The sequence below is a fragment of the Lampris incognitus genome, chromosome 12 (genome assembly GCF_029633865.1).
Source record: "Lampris incognitus isolate fLamInc1 chromosome 12, fLamInc1.hap2, whole genome shotgun sequence".
Classification (NCBI taxonomy): domain Eukaryota; kingdom Metazoa; phylum Chordata; class Actinopteri; order Lampriformes; family Lampridae; genus Lampris; species Lampris incognitus.
Window position 1 is genome coordinate 14,316,409 of NC_079222.1, and position 25,568 is coordinate 14,341,976.

Consider the following 25,568-nt stretch of genomic DNA (forward strand, 5'->3'; position numbering starts at 1 on the left):
CAATAATTGCACAACATTGCATTGATTTTCAAACAACAGGCACCTCTTTTCTACCCATTACATGATCTGCCCTGGGCCAACATGTCTTCCAAATGATATTAATCCATTCAAAGTAATATAGTTCTTTAAAAGGTCTCAGTAACACTTCATAACTGCTCAAATGAAGCATTGGTTAAGTATTAGTAACTACTGAATTCATCATTCGTAAAGCATTCGTAAAGCAAGACATGCACCAATGGTTAGTGTGTGTTAATAGATGTTTATAAATACTTACTAATACTGCAATTCCTGATTAATTCAGGTAGTTGCTAGTTGTTAGTTAAGTATTTTGTGTCACCTCATCTAAAGTGAGGACTATCTATGCCTTACGAAGCTTTTACAAATGAGATTGAAAGGCCAGCAGGACCTTGAAACTCACAAAAGTCTAAAGGATCACACGAGCTTTTAGAAAGTGTAAGTACAGGATTAACAATCTATCTAGATGTAAATTTGTGCATGCATTAATCATGAACTGTAGTACTGATAAGTATTTAAAAAAACATCTATTAACACACTAACCACTGGTGTATATCTTGCTTTACAAATGTGTCACAAATGATGAATTCAGTAGTTACTAATACTTAACTAGGTCTCATATTGATATTGCAGCATTGTGCGCAAATTAACTCAAAATTAATTAAAAATATGTGGAACATATTTCTATAACATAATATATACCTCATTATACAGGTATTGTTTCATTTTGTCAAACGTGTAGCAAATTCAGGAGGCAGCCTGGAATCTGTTGCAGCTGGGAATTGAACACGGATAGCCCCTACCACGGGCGCTTGCGCTAACCAGTCAAGTGATACCAGTAAACCAGTTAGTGATATGAGATGATATGATATGTGGTGCTGATATGATATGATATGATATGATATGACATAATATGATCTGATATGATATGATACGATACGATATGATATGACATAATATGATGTTACATGATATGAAACGATACGATATGATATGATATGACATAATATGATATGATACGATACGATATGACATTAAATGATATGATATGATATGATATGAGCTGATATGATATGATATGAGCTGATATGATATGATACGATTCAATATGATGTGATATGATATGAGCTGATATGATGCGATACGATACAATATGATACGATATGATATGATATGAGCTGATATGATGCGATACGATACAATATGATACGATATGATATGATATGAGCTGATATGATATGATAGTGTAACGTGCATGGATAAGAAGACACGCAGGCCGCTGGCTGGCGGGTCTGACCCTTTAGTCGAGCGGTTAGCGATGTCTCCCGCGGTGCGGGCGATACGGGTTCGCTTCCCGGCCGCGGCAGCTCCTGTGGTTGCATTGTCCCCCGAATTCGCTACGATATGAGCTGATACGATACAATATGATATGATATAATATGATATAATATGATATGATATCATGAAGTGTGGGACGCGCTTACAGAAGGAGGGTGTAGTGTAATGACCACGAATGACTACCCTCGCTAGCCCTTTGCTAACGGGTCGGACCCTTTAGTTCACTACTTAGCGCAGTTGTCTGTGTTCTGGGCTACGCGGGTTCGATTCCCGGCAGCCCCTTGAATTCGCTACACATGCAAAAATAATGAAAGTAAGAAGCTGACTGACTTGGCCTCACTCTTTTCTCAGCCCGTCCGTGTCTACCAGTAATGTGATGTGTGTCTCAGGATATCAGACTGATTCCTGCTGCCAGTCATGCACGCCTGCTTTATTGTGCCGATCCCCAAAACCTTTCTGTTTTATACAAAGTGCTATGGATTAATGGTGAGCTCCCCAAGTGCTTTTACAGAAAACCGCCTGACTCATCGCAGACTAGTCAGCTTTCATTATCGAATGAGAACGGGGTTAAAAACGTCTCTTTAAATCTTAGCAATATAAGTGCCTTACATGAATAGTGAGAGGAACATGTATGTTATTCAAACCGAGCGAAATTATCGAACCCGCATAAATAAATGCGTGCTTTTCATCCGCTCGTTAATACAGTCTAACTCATGAATACTGACGTCATCATGATTACGACAGTGTCGTCTCATTTCGCGCGCAACGGTAGACGACGCGCGTAATTAAAACGTGTTTCCCGGAAAGATTTGAAATACGGCCAATCCCCCCAACTGTGTGCCCCCTTCCCTGCAAAGCCCGCGCAAACATCAGCCGGGCGGATATCTCCAGACCGTCCTACCGTAGTCCACCCGGAGCCTCCTGGGCTGCTCCGCGGTACTGGCCGAGCCTGATTCCCTGGCTTATGTGCGGGTCAGTGTCGGAGCAGGAAGTAGAGCATGTCCGTTTGGAATTGCGGTCAGCAGCTGTCAAGCCGACAGAGTTCAGGACGAGAGCCTGCCAGGCAACATCTGCCGATCACTGCCTGACGCTAAGCCCAGCAGCAAAACAAACAAATAAATAAATAAATAACACAAAAAACCAACAAAAAAACAACAAAAACAAAAACCCAAAAGGCTGTGTTCACCCAGAGATTCTTAAACACATGGGCACATATAAACACACACACACACACACACACACACACACACACACACACACACACACACACACACACACACACACACACACACACACACACACACACACACACACACACTACTCCACGTATAGCAGATTAAAAAGAGGTTATTAGAAGAATTTATCAGCTGGGGGAGTACTTCTAAATCCATGTTAAATGAGGAGTTAAAAGTGTAAAAAGAAAAAAAGCAGATCAGGGTTGATGACAACTTATAGCGGGATATTCCAGAGCTAAGCTACTCCTAATGACACACATGTACACGGTAGCAAAAAAAAAGAAAAGAAATAGGTTGGAAGATTTGAAACATAATCAGGTTTGGGTGCTTGGGGTAATATTGTTAGTGCGAGGCACTGGTGTAATGTAGCAGAGGATTTAAAGGTTTAATTTCATTCAGGTACCTGTGTGTTTGTTTGTGTGTTTGTGTGCATGCGTGCAGACACAGTGTGTTTGTGAAGGGTTTTACCTACCTACCTACCTACCTACCTACCTACCTACCTACCAACCAACCAACCAACCAACCAACCAACCAACCAACCAACCTACCTACCTACCTACCTACCTACCTACCTACCTACCTACCTACCTACATCAAACAAGCTTGAATCAGTTCATCTGGACACAATGTTTATTGACAGACACGTTTCATCACTCATCTAAGTGACCTCTTCAGTCTCAACTGACTGCAGGTATCCCCACCCTTATGAACACTACAGCTGCATAAGGACCGGTTTCACATGCAAATATGGGTGTGAGCATTAACTAGTGTTTCTGCAGGCCAGTGGCCACTCTTTCAAGGACGAGGATGTGCACATTCTTGATAGGAAGGAACGATGGTTTGAACGGGGAGTCAAAGAGGCCATCTATGTTAAGAGGGAAGAGGGAACAAACATCCGTGAACCAAGGGGGGGGGGGTAAGAGTACATCTGTCGCCATCTTACAATGCTGGGATTGCAAACATTCCCAACTCCTCTGTGAATAGTACACATGGCCACCGAAACGCTAGGTAATGGTCACACCCATATTTGCATATGAAACTGGGCCTTGGTTACGGTTGTTATGCAGCTGTATTGTTTATAAGGGTGGGGGTACCTGCAGTCAGTTGAGACTGAAGAGGTCACTTGGTTGAGTGATGAAACGTGTCTGTGAATAAACGTTATAGCCAGGTGAACTGATTCAACCTCCTTTGAGTTTCTTACCCGGATTATTGAGCATGCATCAAGACACCTACCTACAGGTCACATCATAAAGATCACACATCACATGTTTCAGTCTGTTTTCTTGCATTTGTAATGGACTTAATGCTGAAGTGCAATTGCATTGCAGCAAACATGTATGAAATTTGGCTTCGGCTACTATGTTAGTCATTTTTAAAAAAAATTTTGATTTTGATATACATTATTAATCCCGATGGGGAAATTCATGCTCTGCATTTAACCCATCCTAGCTGTGTAGCTAGGAGCAGTGGGCAGCTGCCGCGCCGCGCCCGGGGACCAACTCCAGTTTGTCTCGCCATGCTTCGGTCAGGGGCAAAAACAATATTATTAACCCTAACATGCATGTCTTTTTGATGGTGGGGGAAACCGGAGCACCCAGAGGAAACCCACACAGCCACGGGAAGAACATGCAAACTCCACACAGAGTCTAGTGGACAACCTGGGATGACCCCCCCATGGTTGGACAATCCTGGGGTTCGAACCCAGGACCTTCTTGCTGTGAGGCGACAGCACTAACCACTGGGCGACCATGCTGCCCAAGTCATGTCTGTTATCAGCCACTTTTTTTCCACTTTGACCCTCATATGGAAGCCTTATAGGTCCAGGATAAAGCCCCGCCATGCTACCTATCCAGTTGCATGTCTGTCTAACTATTGTGTCTCTGTTTCGGTCTAACTAGCGTCTGTGTTTAGTAACTGTCTCCCTGTTTGTCTGCCATTGTCTCTCTATGTTACTCCTGGTTGGTCCTCACTACTACCAGTCTTTCTGTCTAATTAATGCAGGGATGGGCAACATGATCCAGAAAGGGCCGGTGTGGGTGCAGGTCCTTGTTCCAACCAAACAGTCACACACCTGATACTGAGTCAACCAATATTCTTTGCTAAGGACCTTGATTTGTAGACTCAGGTGTGTAACTGCTTGGTTGGAACAAAGACCTGTACCAGCCCTTTCTGGATCACGATGCCCACATTAATGTTTCTGTGTACTACTGTCTGTCTAACTAATCTGTCTCTATCCTGCCAATTTCCTCACTTAAAGCAATGGTGAAGCTGACAAACTGTGATATTGTACCTGCATAGCCTGCTAACACCCCCCCTCCCTGTTTGAACTATCTATACCACAGACCAATGACATCCTGAACACTGCAGTGTTGACTGGCAAGATGGTGTCGGTCTCTATGAAGACCTTGGTCGTGGAGGCCGACGGCTCCGTCACTGACGTCACCAACTATACCAGTTGCAGGTCTACAGATGAGGACGTTGTCAAGGCAAGTTAAATGAAAACAATCAAGATTTTCAACTTTGTCTTTATATGTATGTTGCATCGGGATAACACAACATGTGGCCGCCATAATACTGAGCAATCGTCTGTGTGTATCGGAAAAGTGTCCGGCGGTGACATTACAGGCGGACAATCTGTGAATCGTAGTCTTTATATGCATTCGTAACAACAGCTGTGTAGCATTGTTATTTGCATTTTCCTATACAATGTGAGCCCTTTTCAATGTAGCCTACCAAGTGTAGCAGCGAACCAGGAAGTGAGGGTTGTAGTTTTCACATTTATATATAAATATGAAATCTCCCTCTCACCCTTTTTTGGGCGGTGTGTGGTGTGTCTTCCTCAAGCTCAGATCCTCTACCAGAGGCCTTTGAGTTTGATGGTTCTGCGACGATCTAAGCTGTTCTTAGGACCACACTCTTCTGGACAGAGACCTCAGATGTTGTCCCTGGAATTTGCTGGAGCCACTCTCCCAGTTTGGGGGTCACAGCCCCCAGTGCTCCTATTGCCACTACTGTGGATTTCAACTTCCACATCCGATCTAGTGCTTCCCTCAGCCCTTGGTAGTATCGCTTTAGCTTCTCATGCTCTTTCTTCTTGATGTTGCCGTCACTCGGGATTGCTGCATCGATCCATACTGCTGTCTTCTGGCCCTTGTCGACCACCACAATGTCTGGTTGGTTAGCCAGCACCTGCTTGTCAGTCTGGAACTTGAAGTCCCACAGGATCTTAGCTCTGCCATTCTCAACCACCTTTGGCGATATCTCCCATTTGGATTTGGGGACTTCCAGTCTGTATTCAACACAGATGTTCCTGTACACTATCCCAACCCCTTGATATATATATATATATACTCATATATTTTCGTAATGTGTGTGTGTGTGGTGTTAGTGTAGATAGCGGGACCGAAAACTAAAGCACTTATGATCCTAATTCTTTTTGGAGGTGGTAGGTATTGTTCCAGAGAGTAAGGGAAAAATCCCAGAAAATTAAAATTATGCATAATTATGCATAAATATGCAAAATATGCATTTTTCTAAAAATGGCTAAAAACTACTTTTCTCGGCATTTCAGATGATTCTGAGCATCTTTGTTTTTTTTCAACTATATAAAAAAAATTTCTGGGACTTAGAAATGTTTTAGCATTATGCAAAATATATGCATTTTTGCAAAAATGCACTTATGATCCAAATTTTTTTTGGAGGTGGTAGGTATTGTTCCAGAGAGGACCAGAAAAATAGCAGAAAATTAAAATAATTATAATTATGCATAATTATGCAAAATATGCATTTTCTAAAAACGGCTAAAAACCACTTTTCTCGGCATTTCAGATGATTCTGAGCATTTGGGGGAGGGAGTTGGAGTGGGGGGGGTTTAGGGGCAGGGGGAAGGCGGTTACCTGGCAGGATGAAGAGGAGGGAGATTTAGACGGGTGGATAACCAAACCGCTACATTGTAGCGGGATTCTTCTAATATATATATATATATATATATATACACACACTATATATACACTATATATACACTATATATATATGTATATATATATATATACTATATATATATATATATAGAGAGAGAGAGAGAGAGAGAGAGAGAGAGATTGCTCAAAATCACCATCATTTCCATTTAAATGAAAGACTGATATTATACAACAACAACCGTCTGCAAATTAAATAATGAAAATAACAGCTATGTTAAACTATCAAGGACTTCTGGGTGTCTCCGCTGCTCACGTTTAGAACAACGGGTATAAGTAATGCCTCCCGAGACTGAGCTATTCATTGTGATAACTTCTAAGATGAAACAATACTTCTCCATTCAACGTAGGCTCACTTCATGTCAAGGGGGGATTTTCCATTGAACGTTCAAAACCAGACACAGACTGCGTACTCTGCTGATTTTCAAAACAGTTGCTTTCTATGTAGCGTCTCTGCACCATCCGGTAACATTGAGGAACATTATCCCAACACTCAACAGGTTGGACATTAATCCTTTTATGTCAGAGCATCATGGGATAAAAGCAAAACCTCCTTTATACACTAGAGGCTGATCTCATGATCTCTCCACTGCAGCCATAGGCCCAGGGGATTTGACCTCGGTGTAATGGACACGTTACGAGGATCCCAGGGTTAGAGGACGATACGTGTCCATAAAACAGAGTGAGTAAGTGGGTGACAGAGATGTAGCGGAAGAGATGGAATAAGCGAAATGGAGACTGAAGAAAAAGCAACGTATTCTCGCATAACTCGGCGTAACGTAGTGGTCTATTCCATTGCCTACCAACAGGAGGATGGCCGGTTCGAATCCCCGTGTTACCTCCGGCCTTGGTCGGGCGTCCTTCCAGACACAATTAGCCATGTATGCGGGTGGGACGCTTGGATGTGGTTGTGTGTACTGGTCGCTGCACTAGCGCCTCCTCTGGTCGGTCGGGGCGCCTTTTCAGGGGGGTGGGGGAAGTGGGGGGGAATAGCGTGATCCTCTCACGTGCTACGTCCCCCCGGAGAAACTCCTCACTGTCAGGTGAAAAGAAGCGGCTGGCGACTCCACATGTATCGGAGAAGGCAGGTGGTAGTCCGCAGCACTCAGAGAGCAGGGTCATTGGCCAGGTACAACTGGGGACAAAAAGGAGGAAATAATAATAATAATAATAATAATGAAAAATAAAAAAACAAATATATGCAAACACCAACACAAAAAACATTCCACCTGTTAACCAGTTCTGATTAATTAATGGCGTTGACCTTTGCACATTCACCATAGGGGGAAGACACACGAACGAGTTAAGAGACGCTAACTTCCTCGGCTCTGACAGATCGGCTTCCTCCAGCTCTCTCAGAAGTGTTTCATAAGTCGACTCCCCCACAGAGGCCCATCTCTCCCCAGCCATCTCCTCCCTACCCCTCCCTCACACCCCCCCCTCCTGTTTCCCTTTCTCTTTTTTCCTCTCCACCTCCCTCCTCGCCACTCCCTCTCTCTCTCCACTGCTCCCCTCCATTCTCCAGTCTACTGCTCTCCAATTACCTCTGTGGAGCCGGCGGTTTGTTAAGATAAGTGAGGCGGTTGTGGAGATAGGCCCCCAGTGTTAAATAAGACACACCGACGGCGGTGCCTCACCACCCTGCTCCCGCTGGTGGGGACTGCAGCGCTCTTCCATATAACACCAGATAGCAGCAGTTATAGGGCAGAACTCCTTACTATTCAGCAAGGGTACCATCCGGACCAGGGTCATACATTTACATGTCATTAAAAGAAACATAGTCTGGATCCGCCCCCCCGCCCCCCCCCGGCCGGACCTTGGAAGTAGGAGGGGGGGGGGGGTTAGGGTTTTTTTTGGTAGAAAAAATATCTTCATTTATATATTGACTTGTTTTTTAAAAATGTATTATTAATTTACTGTCATGCCTCATTTTTCTTCTTCGTTTGTCAGGACTTTATTTTTCTATTTATTTATTTGTTTAGATTGAGCATGGTGCTACGATGGCGAATATTGAAAAACCTCTCAGCTAATAGAAGACTTCATGTTACATTAGATATGCAAATGGCTCATGGGACATTTCTGATCAAAACGGTCATTATTCTCTCTCTCTCTCTCTCTCTTCTCTCTCTCTCTCTCTCTCTCTCTCTCTCTCTCTCTCTCTCTCTCTCTCTCTCTCTCTCTCTCTCTCTCTCTCTCTCTCTCGCTCTCTCTCTCTCTCTCTCTCTCTCTCTCGCTCTCTCTCCCTCTCTCTCTCTCATACCTTTCTCTCTCGCTCCCTTTTTGTTGTTTACTGTTTAGGTCTTTCCACCTCGCCATTCCTCTCTGTCTCTTCCTTTTTATTCTTTCATCCTTCTCTCCTCTCACGGTCCATCTCTTGTGTCTGCCGCAGGTGTCGGAGCGCTGTGACTATGTGTATGTGAATGGGAAGGAGACGCGGGGCCGAAGCAGGGTATTGCTCAACTTCACCTACAGTTTCCTGAGTGCTCAGCTGGAGATGAGTGTGTGGATGCCCCGCCTGCCCCTGCTCATTGATGTGGCAGACCCAGAGCTAAGCCAGATCAAGGGATGGAGGGTGCCTGTTACTATAGGCAACAGAAGGTAAAGCCAGACCAGGATGAGTTTAGAATTTTTTTTTCTTCTTTTAAACAGATGTCAGGATATCCTCGCAGCTCAACCAGATAGCATGTGTGTCATTTGGTCTATCTATCTATCTATCTATCTATCTATCTATCTATCTATCTATCTATCTATCTATCTATCTATCTATCTATCTATCTATCTATCTATCTATCTATCTATCTATCTATCTATCTATCTATCTATCTATCTATCTATCTATCTATCTATCTATCTATCTATCTATCTATCTATCTATATAGCTATCTATATAGCTAGCTGTTTATGTGATCTGGTTAATAACAACTATGTATTGGTTAAAACAAGGGCCGAAAGCCTGTATCAGGTATGATTTCCACCTCTCTTCACTGTCCTGTCTAAATAAAATTTAGAAAAAATGAAATATCCAAATACATGAACAAAAAAAACCCCCCAAAAACCCAAAAAGAATTAAATAAGTAGATACATATGTTAATCCATGACATAGCTAGATGCTTGTTTTTAGTTTGGCTTAACCAAACGTTTATAGGTCACAATGCCATGTCATAAAATACAAGCAACAGTGTAACACATGACCAGCCAGGAGGAAGAAGCAATCTGTTTGGTCTATATTTGTGTGATGAGCCATCTGCATAGTGTACTACTACTACTACTACTACTATTTTTGGCCGTTCCCGTTAGAGGTTGCTACAGTGGATCACCCGTTTCCATCTTTTCCTGTCCTCTGCATCTTCCTCTGTCACACCAGCCACCTGCATGTCCTCCCTCACCACATCCATAAACCTTGTCTTTAGCCCTCCTCTTCTCCTCTTCCCTGGCAGCTCCATATTCAGCATCCTTCTCCCACTATACCCAGCATCTCTCCTCCACACATGTCCAAACCATCTCAATCTTGCCTCTCTTGCTTTGTTACCAAACTGTCCAACCTGAGCTGTGCCTCTAATATACTTGATCCAAATTTTGTCCTTCTTCATCACTCCCAAAGAAAGTTTTAGCATCTTCAACTCTACCACCTCCTGCTCTGCCTCCTGTCTTTTCTTCAGTGCCATTCAGTACATTCTTCTCTGCACCTCCCCACTTCCTCATACAATACCACACCTCCTCTCTCAGCACCCTGTCATATGCTTTCTCTAAATCTACAAAGACACACTATACCTCCTTCTGGCCTTCTCTATGCTTCTCAATCAACATTCTCAAAGCAAACATCACATCTGTGGTGCTCTTTCGTGGCATGAAACCATACTGCTGCTCGCTAATCATCCCCTCTCCTCGTAACCTAGCTTCTATTTCTCTTTCCCATATCTTCATGCTGTGGCTGATCAACTTTATACCTCTGTAGTTACTACAGCTCTGCACATCGCCCTTATTCTTGAAAATCGGTACCAGTATACTTCTTCTCCATACCCCAGGCATCCTCTCACTTGTGTTAAACAATCTCGTTAAAAACTCCACTGCCATCTCTCTTAAACCACCTTTCCACTCTTCATCCTCTTCACAGCTGCCCTCACTTCCTGCCTGCTAATCCACCGCACTTCCTGACTCACTGTCCCCACATCATCCAACCTTCTCTCTCTCTCGTTTTCTTCATTTATCAGCCCCTCAAAGTACTCCTTCCACCTTCTCAACACACTCTCCTCACTTGTCAGCATATTTCTGTCTCCATCCTTGATCACCCTAACCTGCTGCACATCCTTCCCAGCTTGGCCCCTCTGTCTAGCTGATCAGTACAAGTCCTTTTCTCCTTCCTTCGTGTCCAATCTCTCATACAACTCATCAACTACTTTCGTCATCTCTCTGACTATCTCACAACTTCTTTGCCAACCTCTTCCTCTGTATACTTTGCTCTACTCCTTTATTCCACCAACAAGTCTCCTTGTCTTCCTTCCTCTGTCCAGATGACACACCAAGTACCTTCCTAGCTGTCTCCCTCACTATTTCTGCAGTGGTTGCTCAGCCATCTGGCACCTCTTCACTACAACCCAGTGCCTGTCTTACCTCCTCCCTGAACTCCACACAACAGTCTTCCTTCTTCAACTTCCACCATTTGATACTTTGCTCTGCCTTTACTCTCTTCCTCTTCTTGGTCTCCAAAGTCATCCTACAGACCACCATCAGATGCTGCCTAGCTACGTTCTCCCCTGTCACCACCTTGCAGTCTCCAATCCCTTTCAGATCGCGCCTCCTACATAAGATATAGTCCACCTGTGTGTACCCTCCTCTACTCTCTGAGTTCCTCCATCTTCTTGAAATATGCATTCACCACAGCCATTTCCACCCCTTTCCCAAAATCCACCACCATCTGTCCTGTCCATCTGCATAGTGTACATTGCCACAGATTCTGCTTCGTTGCTTCACTTTACTTGGATATCAGTTGCTCAGTTCCTTAGCTAGTGACACTGGGAATGCTTGAATCTCAGTTACAGGTTGGTTTCTGTTAGCAAGATAAACACAGTAGTAAGAACCCATACAAACAGTGTGTGTGTGTGTGTGTGTGTGTGTGTGTGTGTGTGTGTGTGTGTGTGTGTGTGTGTGTGTGTGTGTGTGTGTGTGTGTGTGTGTGTGTGTGTGTGTGTGTAAATACATAGAGATACTCTTTCTTTTTTTTGCTGGCGTAAGAGACACATCAGTAGAGGAGTTAGAGGTTGTTTAGTAGGAAATCCGAGAGATGAAAAACCAAAGCAAGTGAAGGATAGAAAAAGCAAATCCCTGCAGCTTAACATGGCAGCCAGGCCATAATGAATACCGGAGAGATGAATACAGGTATGTGCTCTCACTTATCAACAATAATACTATTTGTGTTAGTAACATCAGTGTATTGGCATTCTCCAGAGAGGAAAAGAAGCGGCGTAGCAGCAACACACTAGGCCTGGGGATAAAGGTCAGTGGGGTTTCCACTCAATACTTACAGTTCAGTCAGTGTTTCTCGTTCAATACTGATAACAGTGGCACACTAAAGGGCCATTATTGTTCCCTAGGGTAAAACTGTCTATGGGACTTCCGTCACAACGCCCCCCCCCCCAAAAAAACCCCAAAACCCACAACGAATACCCTAACATAACCAGATACAGCTTCAAAATCTGACATTTTCATGCTGTGTTGCAACTGGTGTAAGGTGCATTATCATTAGGTGTGAGGCAATTAAAAAGTTGACAGTCTAATATTTGTTGTTTAAAAGTTATCTCCTCCATTTTGCTGTTGTGTCCCCGTGTTTTCTGCATGCTACTGTGTCTAAGTGTGTGTACAAGGCAAATGGGGTCAGGCACGAGGATGCCTTTGTATATCTGTTTGTATGCCGCGCTGCAAGAAATATGCAAGGTGTGCAGCCGATGCACCGGTCCAAACAGTCCAAATGCTATGCTTATCGAACAGCAAGACTGTTATCAGCACTGATAAAAGTGAATTTGTCAAATATGTTTGTTAAAAGAAGGATTATGACCTCAGGACTAAACATTGATAGCATTTTGCCTCTCATATGGTTTCATGCCGTACCCGTTAAAAGTCTGGACACACCTGACTGAATGTATGTGTTTCTAAATCTTTAAATAATTGTCTATTTCTAAATGTCTTTCCTAAACAAAGAAATCCACTGACAGGAATTCCTCGACGAAATAAAGTATACATCTGGACATGCCCCCATTCAAGCAGTTTCTTTCATTCAGCACTTTATTGAAGTTTAGCAAAAAATAAAGAAAAATATGTAGGTGTATCCAAACTTATGACTGGTACTGTATGTACATTTGAGTAATTGTGGGGGCGTCCGAGTAGCGTAGTGGTCTGTTCCGTTGCCTACCAACACAGGGTTCGAATCCCTGTGTTACCTCCAGCTTGGTCGGGCGTCCCTACAGACACAGCTGGCCGTGTCTGCGGGTGGGAATCCGGATGTGGATGTGTGTCCTGGTCGCTGCACTAGCGCCTCCTCTGGTCGGTCGAGGTCGAGGCTCCTGTTCGGGGGGGGATACATCCCCCTGGCGAAACTCCTCACTGTCAGGTGAAAAGAAGCGGCTGGCGACTCCACATGGGTCAGAGGAGGCATGTGGTAGCCTGCAGCCCTCCCCGGATCAGCAAAGGACGGCTCAGAAGAGTGGGATAATTGGCCGGGTACAACTGGGGAGAAAAAAGCGGGGAACCCCCCCCCCCCTAAAAAAAGAGAACAATTGTCTCAGTTTGCATGTGTATGTGTGTGTTTTGTATCTACTTATGTGGCAGGTCAACATGGGACAGCGAGGAAGAAGAGGAGATGAGGAAGGGTAGGGGTTGCATGCTGCAGTACCAACACTCTCTGGTGAGGGTGCTAACACCATTCATAGCCCAATCCTCCGAAAATCTACCCTACCCTCTGTCTGGACCGGCGCCCGTAGACTACTTCCTGGGCCCTGACTGGCAGGTAAAACGCCACACCAGTCAAAATACTGGCATTTAATAGCGCCTAGCACTTTTTGTGCCTCATGTTCTCCAGTCTTCGCCTCAATCAACTATAAATGCGGTTGTCACTTTGCAAAAAAAAAATAATAATAAAAAAGCACAAGTTTCACAAAGCTTAGTTTGTTCCCAGGAAATAGAAACTGAATCACCCAGCTTCAGTAATCAAAGTCCTGTCGACCAAAACTGTTCCATTGTTCTTGTTTATTTCCAGATATAGGCCTCCGCCTGTGATTAAACATAACTTTCATATTTCACCATGTGCTTGCAGTTGTAATATTGGATGTATTTTCCTCTCTTCTGATTGGCAGGTGGACGTGACGAACCTGGTGCGCTATTCTCTGAAGGTGGCCGACACCGACGTGGCCAAGCTGCAGGCTGGAGTGGTGCTGCAGGGGCGAGCTATGGGCACCACTACGCTACAGGTAAACTGCACACTGGGGTGTGTGTGTGTGTGTGTGTGTGTGCGCGCATGTGTGTGTGTGTGCGCATGTGTGTGTGTGTGCCTACCAGGTTTTTCTATCCTAATGGGGACATTTGCCCCCCCCCCCATTAGGATAGAAAAACCTGAACCACCTACCTTGCGGAGATATTTTATGAATTCCCATGAGGACAAGGGTCTAGTATAGTCTAGTATAGTCTAGTATAGGGTTAGGACTTAGTTTTAGGGTAAAGGTTAGAATTAGGATTAAGGTTAGGCATGTAGTTATGATGGTTAAGGTTAAGGTTAAGGGCTAGGGAATGAATGTAGTCAATCAGGGGTGACATATTAGTGTATGTCTGTGTGTGTGTGTGTGTGTGTGTGATGCTCCGAGGCACTAACGAACTCAAGGCACCCCTTCAATATGAGTGAGTTACTGTACGAGGTTCAGCTGACCAGAGGAGGCGCTAGTGCAGCGACCAGGACACATACCCACATCCGGCTTCCCACCCGCAAACGCGGCCAATTACGTCTGTAGGGACGCCCGACCATCCCGGAGGTAACACGGGGATTCGAACCGGCGATCCCCGTGTCTGTAGGCAACGGAATAGACCACCACACCACCCGGACACCCCTATAAATAAGCAAGCCAAATGTTGGCTAAACACCGTACTGTTGCTACTGTTGTCACGTGCGCATTATTTCCCATTGCGTAGCAACCCAGATGTTACACTGTGACATCACTACGCTTATATTTACATTTCCACCTCCACCATACCAGCCTGTCTATCATGGTTGGAGGTATGAGTTCAGGGGCAGGTTCAGCCAACTCTCCTCCACCTTTATACAAGGTTGTGTAAGAGTACATGTGGTTATGCAGCGTCATTGCAAGTGCTGAGTCGTGTTTCAGTGGGGTTGTGTTGTGTTGTTTTGCAGGTGCTGTCCCCTTTGTCGTCGTCGGTCCTGGCCGAGAGGAGCATCAGGGTGCTGGATGACAAAGTGAGTGTGACAGAGTTGGGGGTGCAGCTGGTGTCTGGACTCTCCCTGTCCCTGCAGCTCAGCCCGGGCAGCAACAGGGCCATGGTCGCCACCGCCACCACACAGGAAGTCATCACACAGCTCCAGCAGGTATGCACGTCTCGTGCTTGATGGTTTCGCTTTAAAACTTCATCATCACATCTAACAAGTTATGCTTCAGACTAGATAGGCTGTCTTAAAACCTATGCAATTTAAGTTGTTATAGGAGTTGTGGTCTCTCTGGCCAACACGTCGTTTGGGTTTGATGTGATTTTCTAGAAATCTCGCTGAGATGTGCACTGGTAGATTATTTTGCTTGTTTGGGGGTCCGTGATTTACATAGGATGGATTTTGTCTCCATTTTGCCATGGTATTGCTGCAGTGAATGTGCTTATACAATCAAATAAAGGTCCATATCAGAACAAAAGAGGTACAATGAGAAAGCAGTGTGATACGGAGGGGACAAAAACAAAGGATGAAGAATTTTTGAAAGGGATTTTTTTTGTGTGTTTATTTTCAGAAGTAAAATTTAAGTCACATTTCCTCTGGCTGGTCATTTCAGAGCCAATAGATCCCCAATGGCAAAGCCCCACTTGGTTTGAGTTTGTCCCATGAGGGACTGGCTTTCTGTCCAAGATACTGTGCCTTGAAAATTTGCCCCATTCCTGCTTTCCTCTGTTTTTGCATACTTCACACTGATTTTTTTTTATTGTTTTTATTTTTTTATTCTATTTTATTGCAGGGGTTGAAGTCATATTTATTGATTTACTCATCACAGTGGGCTTGTGGTAGGGAAGATGTATAACATGTAATCATGAACACAGTTGTTCCGCACGGTGGCGCAGTGGTTAGCGCGGTTGCCTCACAGCAAGAAGGTCCTGGGTTTGAGCCTCGGGGTAGTCCAACCTTGGGGGTCGTCCTGGGTCGTCCTCTGTGTGGACTTTGCATGTTCTCCCCGTGTCTGCGTGGGTTTCCTCCCACAGTCCAGAGACATGTAGGTCAGATGACTCGGCCGTACTAAAGTACACACCTGGGGACAGGGGTGTGTGTGTGTGTGTGTGTGTGTGTGTGTGTGTGGGTGTGGGTGTGGGTGTGGGTGGGTGGGGGGGTCTCCCCACCTGCCGCCCAATGGCTGCTGTGATAGGCTCCAGCATCCCCGCGACCCAGAGAGCAGGATAGGTGGTTTGGATCATGGATGGATGGATTTTTTTTTTTATTATGGATTTTATTGTGTTTTATTGAGTCATTCTGAGATAGATATTGAGAATGACATACTCTGATGTGTAAAAAAAATCTAAGTTTATAATTTAGGTTTATTAATTGAGCATTAGAGAGGGGGCAGGAAATGATAAGTAGTAACTTCCTCCTGCTCCTTTTTGAACATATAATATTTGTTGGATTCTCTATTGAGAATTATTATTGTTGAATTCTCTTGGTTTTATTTTCATCATTTGTTGTTGTTGTTGTTTTTTTAAATTCATGCTTGGTCATTTGAAATGGTTTCAAATCTTCTTACAAAATGTAATGCAAGACAGGAGAACCCGAGTAAACACACAATCCGGTTTTTAAATTTATTTCTAGTTTTTCCCCTTATCCCAGCCGATTAACCCAATGGCATATGGACAGAACTCTTGTCGAATAACTCCCCTGGCTCACGTTTCCACAGGAAGGAGATAGGCGTAACACCAGCTTCCTTCAAACTCATGTCGGCTGCTCTCGCTATTTTACACGCTGAAACCTCGCATGGATTGCATCACCTTCAGGCTGCAAAGGAGGCGTAGGGAGAATGCTTTCAGTTGCTTGGCTGCAGGCGCCCGGGTGGGTCAGAGGGGTCGCTGGAGAATGACGAGTCCCCGAACACTACACCGATCTACACCCAGTATCCCTCGGGTAAGGGCGGCCTAATGAAGGCCTTACCCCGTGGACGCTCTGGCCGTGACCGGTTACGGCGAGTCTGGGATACGAACCACCCAGCCACATGACGAGCGGGTTGCAAGAACGGCGGTTTATTCCGCTCGGCCACCAGAGCAGCCACAATCATCAGATGGTCATTTCATTTATTGAATGTTGTGTTTCCTCGGCTTCTCTTCATCTCATGGTACATTTTGTACGAAGCTCTGAAACCATTCAGTGTGAATAACAAGCATCTCATCTAATCTAATCTAATCTAGGAAACAGAGGAATAAAATAAGGAAATCAGGAAGGGGGCAAATACTTTCCCTGTGATCCTGGATGGGATAAGTGGATAACAGAATAAATGAATGTATAGAAAAGCTTCGAATATTTGAACATTTTTGGAAAAAAGAAACTCTCCATTACTGTCGTTTTGGCCTCTACTTTTGCATAAAGTGGCTCGGTAAGGCCAACTCATCAAAGTTCAGAAATTATATTGCATGACAACTTAATACAAATATGAAGCCACGAGCCGAGTAAGAACAACTGCAAGCTCAGCCCGAGCTCTCCGCACGCCCCTCTATCGGGGATACACACAGTTTGCTACTCCTGTTTTAAAGGACTGCATTCGGTGTAGGGCTTTTCTAGCTGCAACAGCCACTCAGAGTGGCTTTCAATTAATTAATGCCTCACATTCACCCACGCGCGCGTGCACACACACACACACACACACACACACACACACACACACACTCATACATCGACGGCGGTGTCAACCGTGCAAGCTAACAACCAGCTCATCGGGAGCACTTACGGGGTTCGGTGTGTTGCTCAGGCACCTCTCGGCATTTTTGCCAAGAGGAACCGAGGATCGAGCCAGCAACCCTCCAGTTACGGGCTGAATCAACGTTAAGGGATGTATAACTGCTACTGAATAGACCCCGTATGCAGAATGTAAAAATAAATAATTAAGTCAGTAAAGTGAGAAAATCTGGATTTGGTGTGACATATAAGACTAAGATTCATCCAAACTAAGTAGCAGAATATTTTAATACATATTATTTATTTGGATACTACAAGTGGCCAGGTACCTAAAGCTCTAAAGAGCAGCCGAAGGTGTTTTCATGAGCAAAGCAATGAGTATAACCATTATGGCACCGAGTCTTATATCTCCGTGGAAGCATACATATGCCATTTACATAAGGGCAGGGTCAGCAATCTTCACATATATTACTTTTAAGGAGCACGGCGATGCTCATTCAACCATGGAAACCTTAAGAATTGTTTTTCTTTTAGTTTAAGAAGTACATTTCTTAAGGTAATTGAACCAGAGTTGCAATTTTCCACCACCCTCAGAGTAGACTGAATGCAGTTGATTAAAATTATTACCCTACAACTTACTCCACGGTGCTACAGTTAATCATAAATCACTTTTATTCATCTTTTTAATGCCGCCTCCATGCTATACAAGTTAAGAAATGTCAACAGATTGTAAAGATGCCAGACTATCAGACTGCCACAGAGAGTGTCCTTACTGGAAGATGCTGCTGTGGTCTGGCAACCTGACTGAACAGGACAACAAACAACAGAGAAGGACACTAAGAATGGCTTCAGAAATCACAGGAACCACACTGCCACAGCTTCAGCATATGTACACCTCCCGCTGGAGAAGGAAGGCCCTAAGTGTCATGGAGGACATGTACACCACCCATTGCAGAAAGGCCCTAAGTTTCATGGAGGACATGTACACCACCTGTTGCAGAAGGAAGGCCCTAAGTTTCATGGAGGACATGTACACCACTCGTTGCAGAAGGAAGGCCCTAAGTGTCATGGAGGACACCAGACACCCAGCACATGGTCTGTTCTCCCTCCTTCCCTCAGGAAAATGCTTACAGAGCATCAGAGCTCGGACTAGCCACCTCAAAAACCGTTTTTACCCTCAGGGGGTCAGAATAATGAACAGCAGGCTCCTTCCATAACTTTCATTGATTTATTTTGTAGGATTTTCGACTTCCTATTAGTTTTTGTTATTATTTATTATTTCCTTATGTGGTTTTAAAGGCTGAGAAAGCCAGGCCATATGCATCTCATTGCATTTGAGGTACATGGTACTTTTTATATGTATATGACAATAAAATGAAACTTGAATTTGAACTTGAAATCTACCAGGGGGCATCACATGTGACACAAAACCTTTTTGACTGTGTCCACCTACAACGCAGTCCCTATTCCCTCTCACACTAAAACATTAGCTATGTTGACTATTGTGACATCAACTTCTTGTCACGCGACATTTGATATATCTACATCGACATTTAAGAAATCTGTGAAACAACTTGTCCTAACAGTACAGCTTTTGAATCAATTTGAGTTTTGTACTGCCATGGATGTTAGCAAACTTGCAACAGTCCTTTTGCTGAAATCATCACAAATGTCTGATTGAGACGAGTCACATGGACATCAGCAGGGAAAGGAAAATTGTGAAAAGTTGGATTTAAATGAGATTTTGTCAGTTTCAGAAGAAGGACGTTGAGTACAGGGGGCGAAGGTGGTGAGAGCCATCCTCTCTCTGTAGGGGGGGGGGGCTGGTTTACTCAGACTAGCAATCTCACAATGCTCCTGGCCTCCTCGGATGCCCTGAAGAGGAAGAGGAAGGGATCTCTACCAGATCCCTCTTACAACTAGATGTGGGAGGCTGGTCATGCTATGTAAATCACCACATGGGTCAGGTGTCTTTGACACTCAAGCCCTCCTGCTGGGCAAAGAAGGAAGTGATTGTAGTGAACATGGAGTTGACATTCCCTCCAGGTATTCTCTCAAAAACCCTGTAATTAGATGCAGCTAGCCAACTGATTTCCTTAGCACATGGGATGAGAGCACTCCGAACTACTACCTGACCCCTAGCCCAAAATTTAACCCCAACTTCACCTTAACTTTAAACTTAACCAGGAAACTGGAGCACCCGGAGGAAACTCACGCAGACACTGGGAGGACATGCAAACTCCACACAGAGGACGACCCGGGATGACCCCCAAGGTTGGACTACCCCGAGGCTCGAGCCCAGGACCTTCTTGCTGTGAGGGGACCGTGCTAACCACTGTGCCATCGTGCAGCCCAACTTTAAGCATAATCTTTCTTTTTACCATAATCTTAACTACTATCCAAGTTAAACCACTGTAGCTGTACTTGCCGTTGCTACCAGTCTACTCACTCATAGACTGGTAGCAGTTTAAGAGGCAGAAACACCCCCCTTTCATGGCCTAGCCAATGAACATTGTCTTGTCGTTTTTTGTGGTGTAATGATCAGCTGCTTTGTGAGGATGTAAGTGTAGTCATTTTTTTGCTGCTGTAAACGCTTGGTCTGTGTGGTCTATCTGGAGATTGATCACACTGGGAAGTGACCTGGAAACCTGGAAAGTCTGGAGCTGGTGTGAGGGAAGGATTGGTACATCAGTATAGGAAATGGGCAGCTATGGATTCAGGTCAGGAGCGGACCTCTGGATTAGGTATCTCTGGAAATAGGGTGGAGGATGGACCTTGCACCTCGGGAAATGTATGGCTGGAACATTTTGCAAACTCCAAATCAGAGAAAGTGAAGGACGTGGTTTATTTGAAGAAAATGAGGAGGGATTTCCTGGAATTTCTGGCAGTAAGGTGGAGGAAAATTGCACTGATTTGTAGTGGGAGGGGGAAATGGACTGCAGTCTCTATGTGGAAGATGTAAAAAATACACAAATTTGTCCTGGAGATGTCTGTAAAAGGTTTTTGGTTTTTTTTGCAAGTCGAGTCATCCTTAGAAAACAGTGAGCCCTGATCAAAGCTGGAGGTGGAGAAGCCTCTCGATGGTAACACAGTGGTGATGTATGATGTGTTTGACTCTACCAACACCTCATGTTGTTTTGTACTTTAACTTATGAGTATTTTTTGTGGAGAACCACACATGCACTTGGAAGCAGTAATGCATACTTTGTCTACTTGAAAATAAGAAACACCCCACCCAATTTGAAAACAAAACCGAAGAGATGGTGACTCTTTCAATGCACAACTCATCCCACTTCATATTCATAAAGTCAACAAAAGGAAAGACTGCTTGTTAGTCACAGCATCACTTCTTCAGTCTTTCTGCTCCCTGCTATCTTCTGTGACTGAATGCTACAGTGAAGACATAACATATGCCATAGTATTTTCTACAGACTTTCTACCTAACAGTAACCATTAAAACTTAATGAGTCCATACTCATGGGCTAGATTTTGCCTTAAATACACCAACAATATAAAGTATGAAAAAGGACATTTGTTTACATGTATACCTTTACGATTTTAGCTTTGAATTGACAATTTAAACTAAGGACAATGAAGTGATGCCTTTGACAATAACAACAGCCCGAGCGTTTACTTTTTAACACAAAATTCAGTTCATTGTAAATTGACTTTTGACTAAAGATAGGATTTTTATTCAAATAGTTGAAATAAAAGAGGATAAAACTAAAACTTTAACAGAACACAAGGAGGCGAATAACATGACTGTATCATCATCATCGTCATCATCATCATTATTATTATTATTATTATTATTATTATTATTATTATTATACCAAGTGAGAAGTAACAGGTTGCACACTGAAGGCCATCATTTACAGCTACCATGCTTAAGAAGATCAGACACATGGGGGCATCCGGATAGCAAAGTGGTCTATTCCGCTGCCTACCAACACAGGGATCGCCGGTTTGAATCCCCGTGTTAGCTCCGGCTTGGTCGGGTGTCCCTACAGACACAATTGGCCGTGTATGCGGGTGGGAAGCCGGATGTGGTTAAGTGTCCTGGTTGCTGCACTAGCGCCTCCTCTGGCCGGTCGGTGCACCTGTTCGGGGTGAATGAGGAACTGAGAGAAATAGCGTGATCCTCCCACGCGCTACATCCCCCTGGCGAAACTCCTCACTGTCAGGTGAAAAGAAGCGGCTGGCGACTCCACATGTATCGGAGGAGGCATGTGGTAGTCTGCAGTCCTCCCCGGATCGGCAGAGGGGGTGGAGCAGTGACCGAGACAGCTCAGAGAGCGGGATGATTGGCCAGGTATAATTGGGGGGGAAAAGGGGGAAAAGCCAATGTATATATATATATATATATATATATATATATATATATATATATATATATATATATATATATATATATATATATATATATATATATATATATATCAGGGACATTCAGTCATGGCAGCAACCCTGTCAGAAACAGCATTGGGCAACAATTAGAGGGGTCAGGGTTCATAGCTCTTGGAAAGATAATTTTGTCCATTATGTGACAGCAGCCTGCCAGCCATGTCAATACTCAATTATTAAAACCAAGCCAGTGCACGTATCTGTCTGTTTGTTCTTCTGACCCACCATGAATATATAATTTAGCGCAATTCATTTCATATTCAAACCCAAACACTAGGTAGCGCCATGTAGGTATTCCTCAGTAAATACAGTTGGACTGGCGAGTTTCTTTTGTTGCCTAATGGGCAGATGTTATACTCCATGCTTTGCATCTGCTATAATCACACTAAATTTTACACAATAACTTCATCGGCCAGTAGTTTATTATTAAATAGCACCCTACTTAATTAAGATTAGAAAAGATTAGATTAGAGATTGTAGTAGATCATGTAATCATCGTTTAATGATCATGGCAATGTAATTTATGGGATACAAAGAAAAATTAGAATGCAAAATGAGTAAAGGAAATGAAAGCAAACGCAGGCCACTCCTGACAGTAACTCCTGCACTGCCAAATTAGATATTCATGCCAGAGAATGTTGTGAAAGCTACTGGTGTTTCTGCTGTCACTCAGAACAGGGGAGAAGGTCAATTCCATGTGTTTGTGTAAACCTGCTCACCTGATTGAGATCCCTGCATTGACCTGTTTATAATAAACCGGACCTGTGGATGTGTTTTCACGGTCTTTTCTTTCTTTCTTTCCTTTCCTTTTCCATTTCTTTCCTCTCTTTCTCTGAACACCCCACCCTCAACCCTGTGCAGGAAGCGGTGGTCAGCTGCTGGGTTCAGTTCAGCGATGGCTCGGTGACTCCTCTGGAGCTGTTTGACCGCAGCGTCTACTCCCTGAGTGTCTCCACCCCAGATGAGGAGATAGCCACGGTACGGCGCAATCCGCAGTCCACATTTGTGGTGGCACAGGGTGAGGTTGAAGACCAGGCAGCGCTGGTAAAGGTGGAGCTGAGGATCTGCGAAGAGTGTCAGAAATCCAAGAGAAAGAGCAAGTTGGTGGTGGGTTCCGGGCTTCTCAGGATAAGCCTCCAGACATATGCCAAAGCCAGTGGAGAAGGTGGGGAGAGAGGGCTTGGCACTGGTAGAAGCAAAGAATTCAACAGTGAAGGGTCAGAACTGGCTGGAGAGCCCAAGATGGCGGCCACATCACAGCAAACTCAGACAGATGGGGGGAGGGACACGTGGTTGTTTAGAAGCCCAGTCCCTGACCGTCAAGGGACCACCTCAGCAGAGGCAACTACTTCAGCAATCCTTGCAACCGCGATGTTTGTTCGACCACAGGTGGTGTGGATTGGGGGTGGTACCACTACAGCTACCAACCGTAACACCATCAATTCCACTGTCACCATTATCAATACAGATGATGCCACAACCGAGGGCAAACTTGCCACAGACAAACCACTAGTTACTGGCAGGCCTGGTATGGATAAATCACTGCATACCGTGGGTACAGGAGATGGGCAGAGGAGAAACTATGGGAACATGCTGGATAACCCCAATTCACCCCCAAAGAAAGATATTCCTATGGCAGACCCTGCACCAAAAAAGGACACTCCAAAGGCCAAAAGCACACCCAAGGTAATAGAGAGCGACCTCATCAGGACATTCCGCGCCATGTCGGACTTGGAGATAGGCATGTATGCTTTGGTTGGGGTTTCATGTGTGGCTATTTTGGCTTTCTTGCTCAACTGTGCCTCATATAATCTCTGCTTCAGAAATCAAAAGACCCCGATACAGGCAAGCCCAGCCGCTAGTGGGGACCCAAAGGATCACAAGCATGACTGGGTGTGGCTTGGAACCACCAACCCTGGTGCTCCAGCACCAAGTGCCCCAGCCCAGGTCTCAACGCTAAAACGGGAGGCCCACCACCCTCTGGAGTCCCACCATTCAATAGAGTCTATGGGACACCGCAGTCTGGAGAGCAGCCTGGCAGCTGTATGCACCACTGCTGTCCCTGAGAGAACAGCGACTCTAGGTCGCAGTAGAACCAGCTCCCAGCAGCAGACTCAGGGGAAGATGGTTGACCCCTTAGCATGCCGTTCAGCCACCCTGCTGGCGAGGCCACACCGCAGTGAGCCGCTCCATTCCCCAACCAGCAAGAGGAACCAGGTCCAGTTCACCACGTTCACCACCCTGGACATCAAACATTTGGCTGCATTAAGGAAGAATGGAGTGGACTTTAACTGGGCCAACCAGCAGCAGCAACAACAGCTTCAACAGCATCAACAGCTTCAACAGCTTCAACAGCATCAACAGCAGCAGGGGCAACTCCTTATTGGGCCCCAAACACCATTACCTGACATGCCCTGGCCTGTCGTTAAGCCCCTAGGAGAGACCCAGTGAGTTTGTGTGTGTGTGTGTGTGTGTGTGTGTGTGTGTGTGTGTGTGTGTGTGTGTGTGTGTGTGTGTGTGTGTGTGTGCAAAATTAAGTATGCGTGCATATTTTTGGCTTGTCTGGCTGTAAATCACAGACAATATTTAGTAGCATTATACATACATACATACATACATACATACATACATACATACATACATACATACATACATACATACATACATATATATAAATACACACACACACACACACATATATATATGGAATTTTACATCAAAATGCATGTTCAGTGGGAGACTGTAAATACAGATCATATTAATATATACTTAAGTAACATCATCAAAATACTGTGGTAATTTTATAAAGGCGTGAAACAGTTATAAAGCGTTACACTCTAGAGGCAAGATTGTTGTATTTGAAAAAAAATATATCACTCTACATAATTGATGTTGTAAATATACATATATTTATATTGTTCATTATTTATGGATCCAAACAAATGAGTTTAACTTCCTTCTACTTCTGTAGAGTTCCATTGCTCCTGTAGAAGTAGAATTAGCTTTAGCCAGTTGTCAGGGTAAATGCAGTATGGGAGAGGTAATTTACTGTAAATGGGTTTATGCTTCCCAGCCTTTTGTACATTTGTATGATTCCTCTGCAGACGACCACAAGAGTTAGTGCAATTTGTCCTATAATATGAGACACGTGACATAATATTTTGAGTGAGCTCCAACTACACTTTTGACTATATACCTGTTCAAATCACAGGCATGCTATGCAAAATACAGCTTATGGTCGTTGTGAGGTGGACTCTGCAGTGATTACCTTCTGTTCTGTTTTCTGGAAGGCTCCAAAAGGACTCGCCTCGACACAGAGCAAAATATATTCAACTACACAATTTTCCATTTATGCGTAAATAAAAATGGATGATGCCTTGTCCATGCAACAACCTCCCTTTTTTATACCAAGATGTGTTGTGTGAATCCCATGATATTATATTAATAAAGAACCCGTGTATAAAACGGTTG

At 44.2% G+C, this 25,568-nt stretch overlaps 1 protein-coding gene across 1 annotated transcript in view; it reads left to right on the forward strand.

Annotated features, from left to right (window-relative positions):
• Positions 1-24,548, forward strand: part of si:dkey-1d7.3 (transmembrane protein 132C) — a 53,674-nt gene extending 29,126 nt beyond the window's left edge. The window contains exons 5-10 of the mRNA XM_056291211.1: positions 4,931-5,074; positions 8,955-9,163; positions 13,388-13,565; positions 13,912-14,025; positions 14,958-15,149; positions 22,959-24,548. Coding sequence (XP_056147186.1) covers positions 4,931-5,074; positions 8,955-9,163; positions 13,388-13,565; positions 13,912-14,025; positions 14,958-15,149; positions 22,959-24,548 — 2,427 coding nt within the window. The remainder of the gene's footprint in view (positions 1-4,930; positions 5,075-8,954; positions 9,164-13,387; positions 13,566-13,911; positions 14,026-14,957; positions 15,150-22,958) is intronic.
• The last annotated feature ends 1,020 nt before the right edge of the window (positions 24,549-25,568 follow it).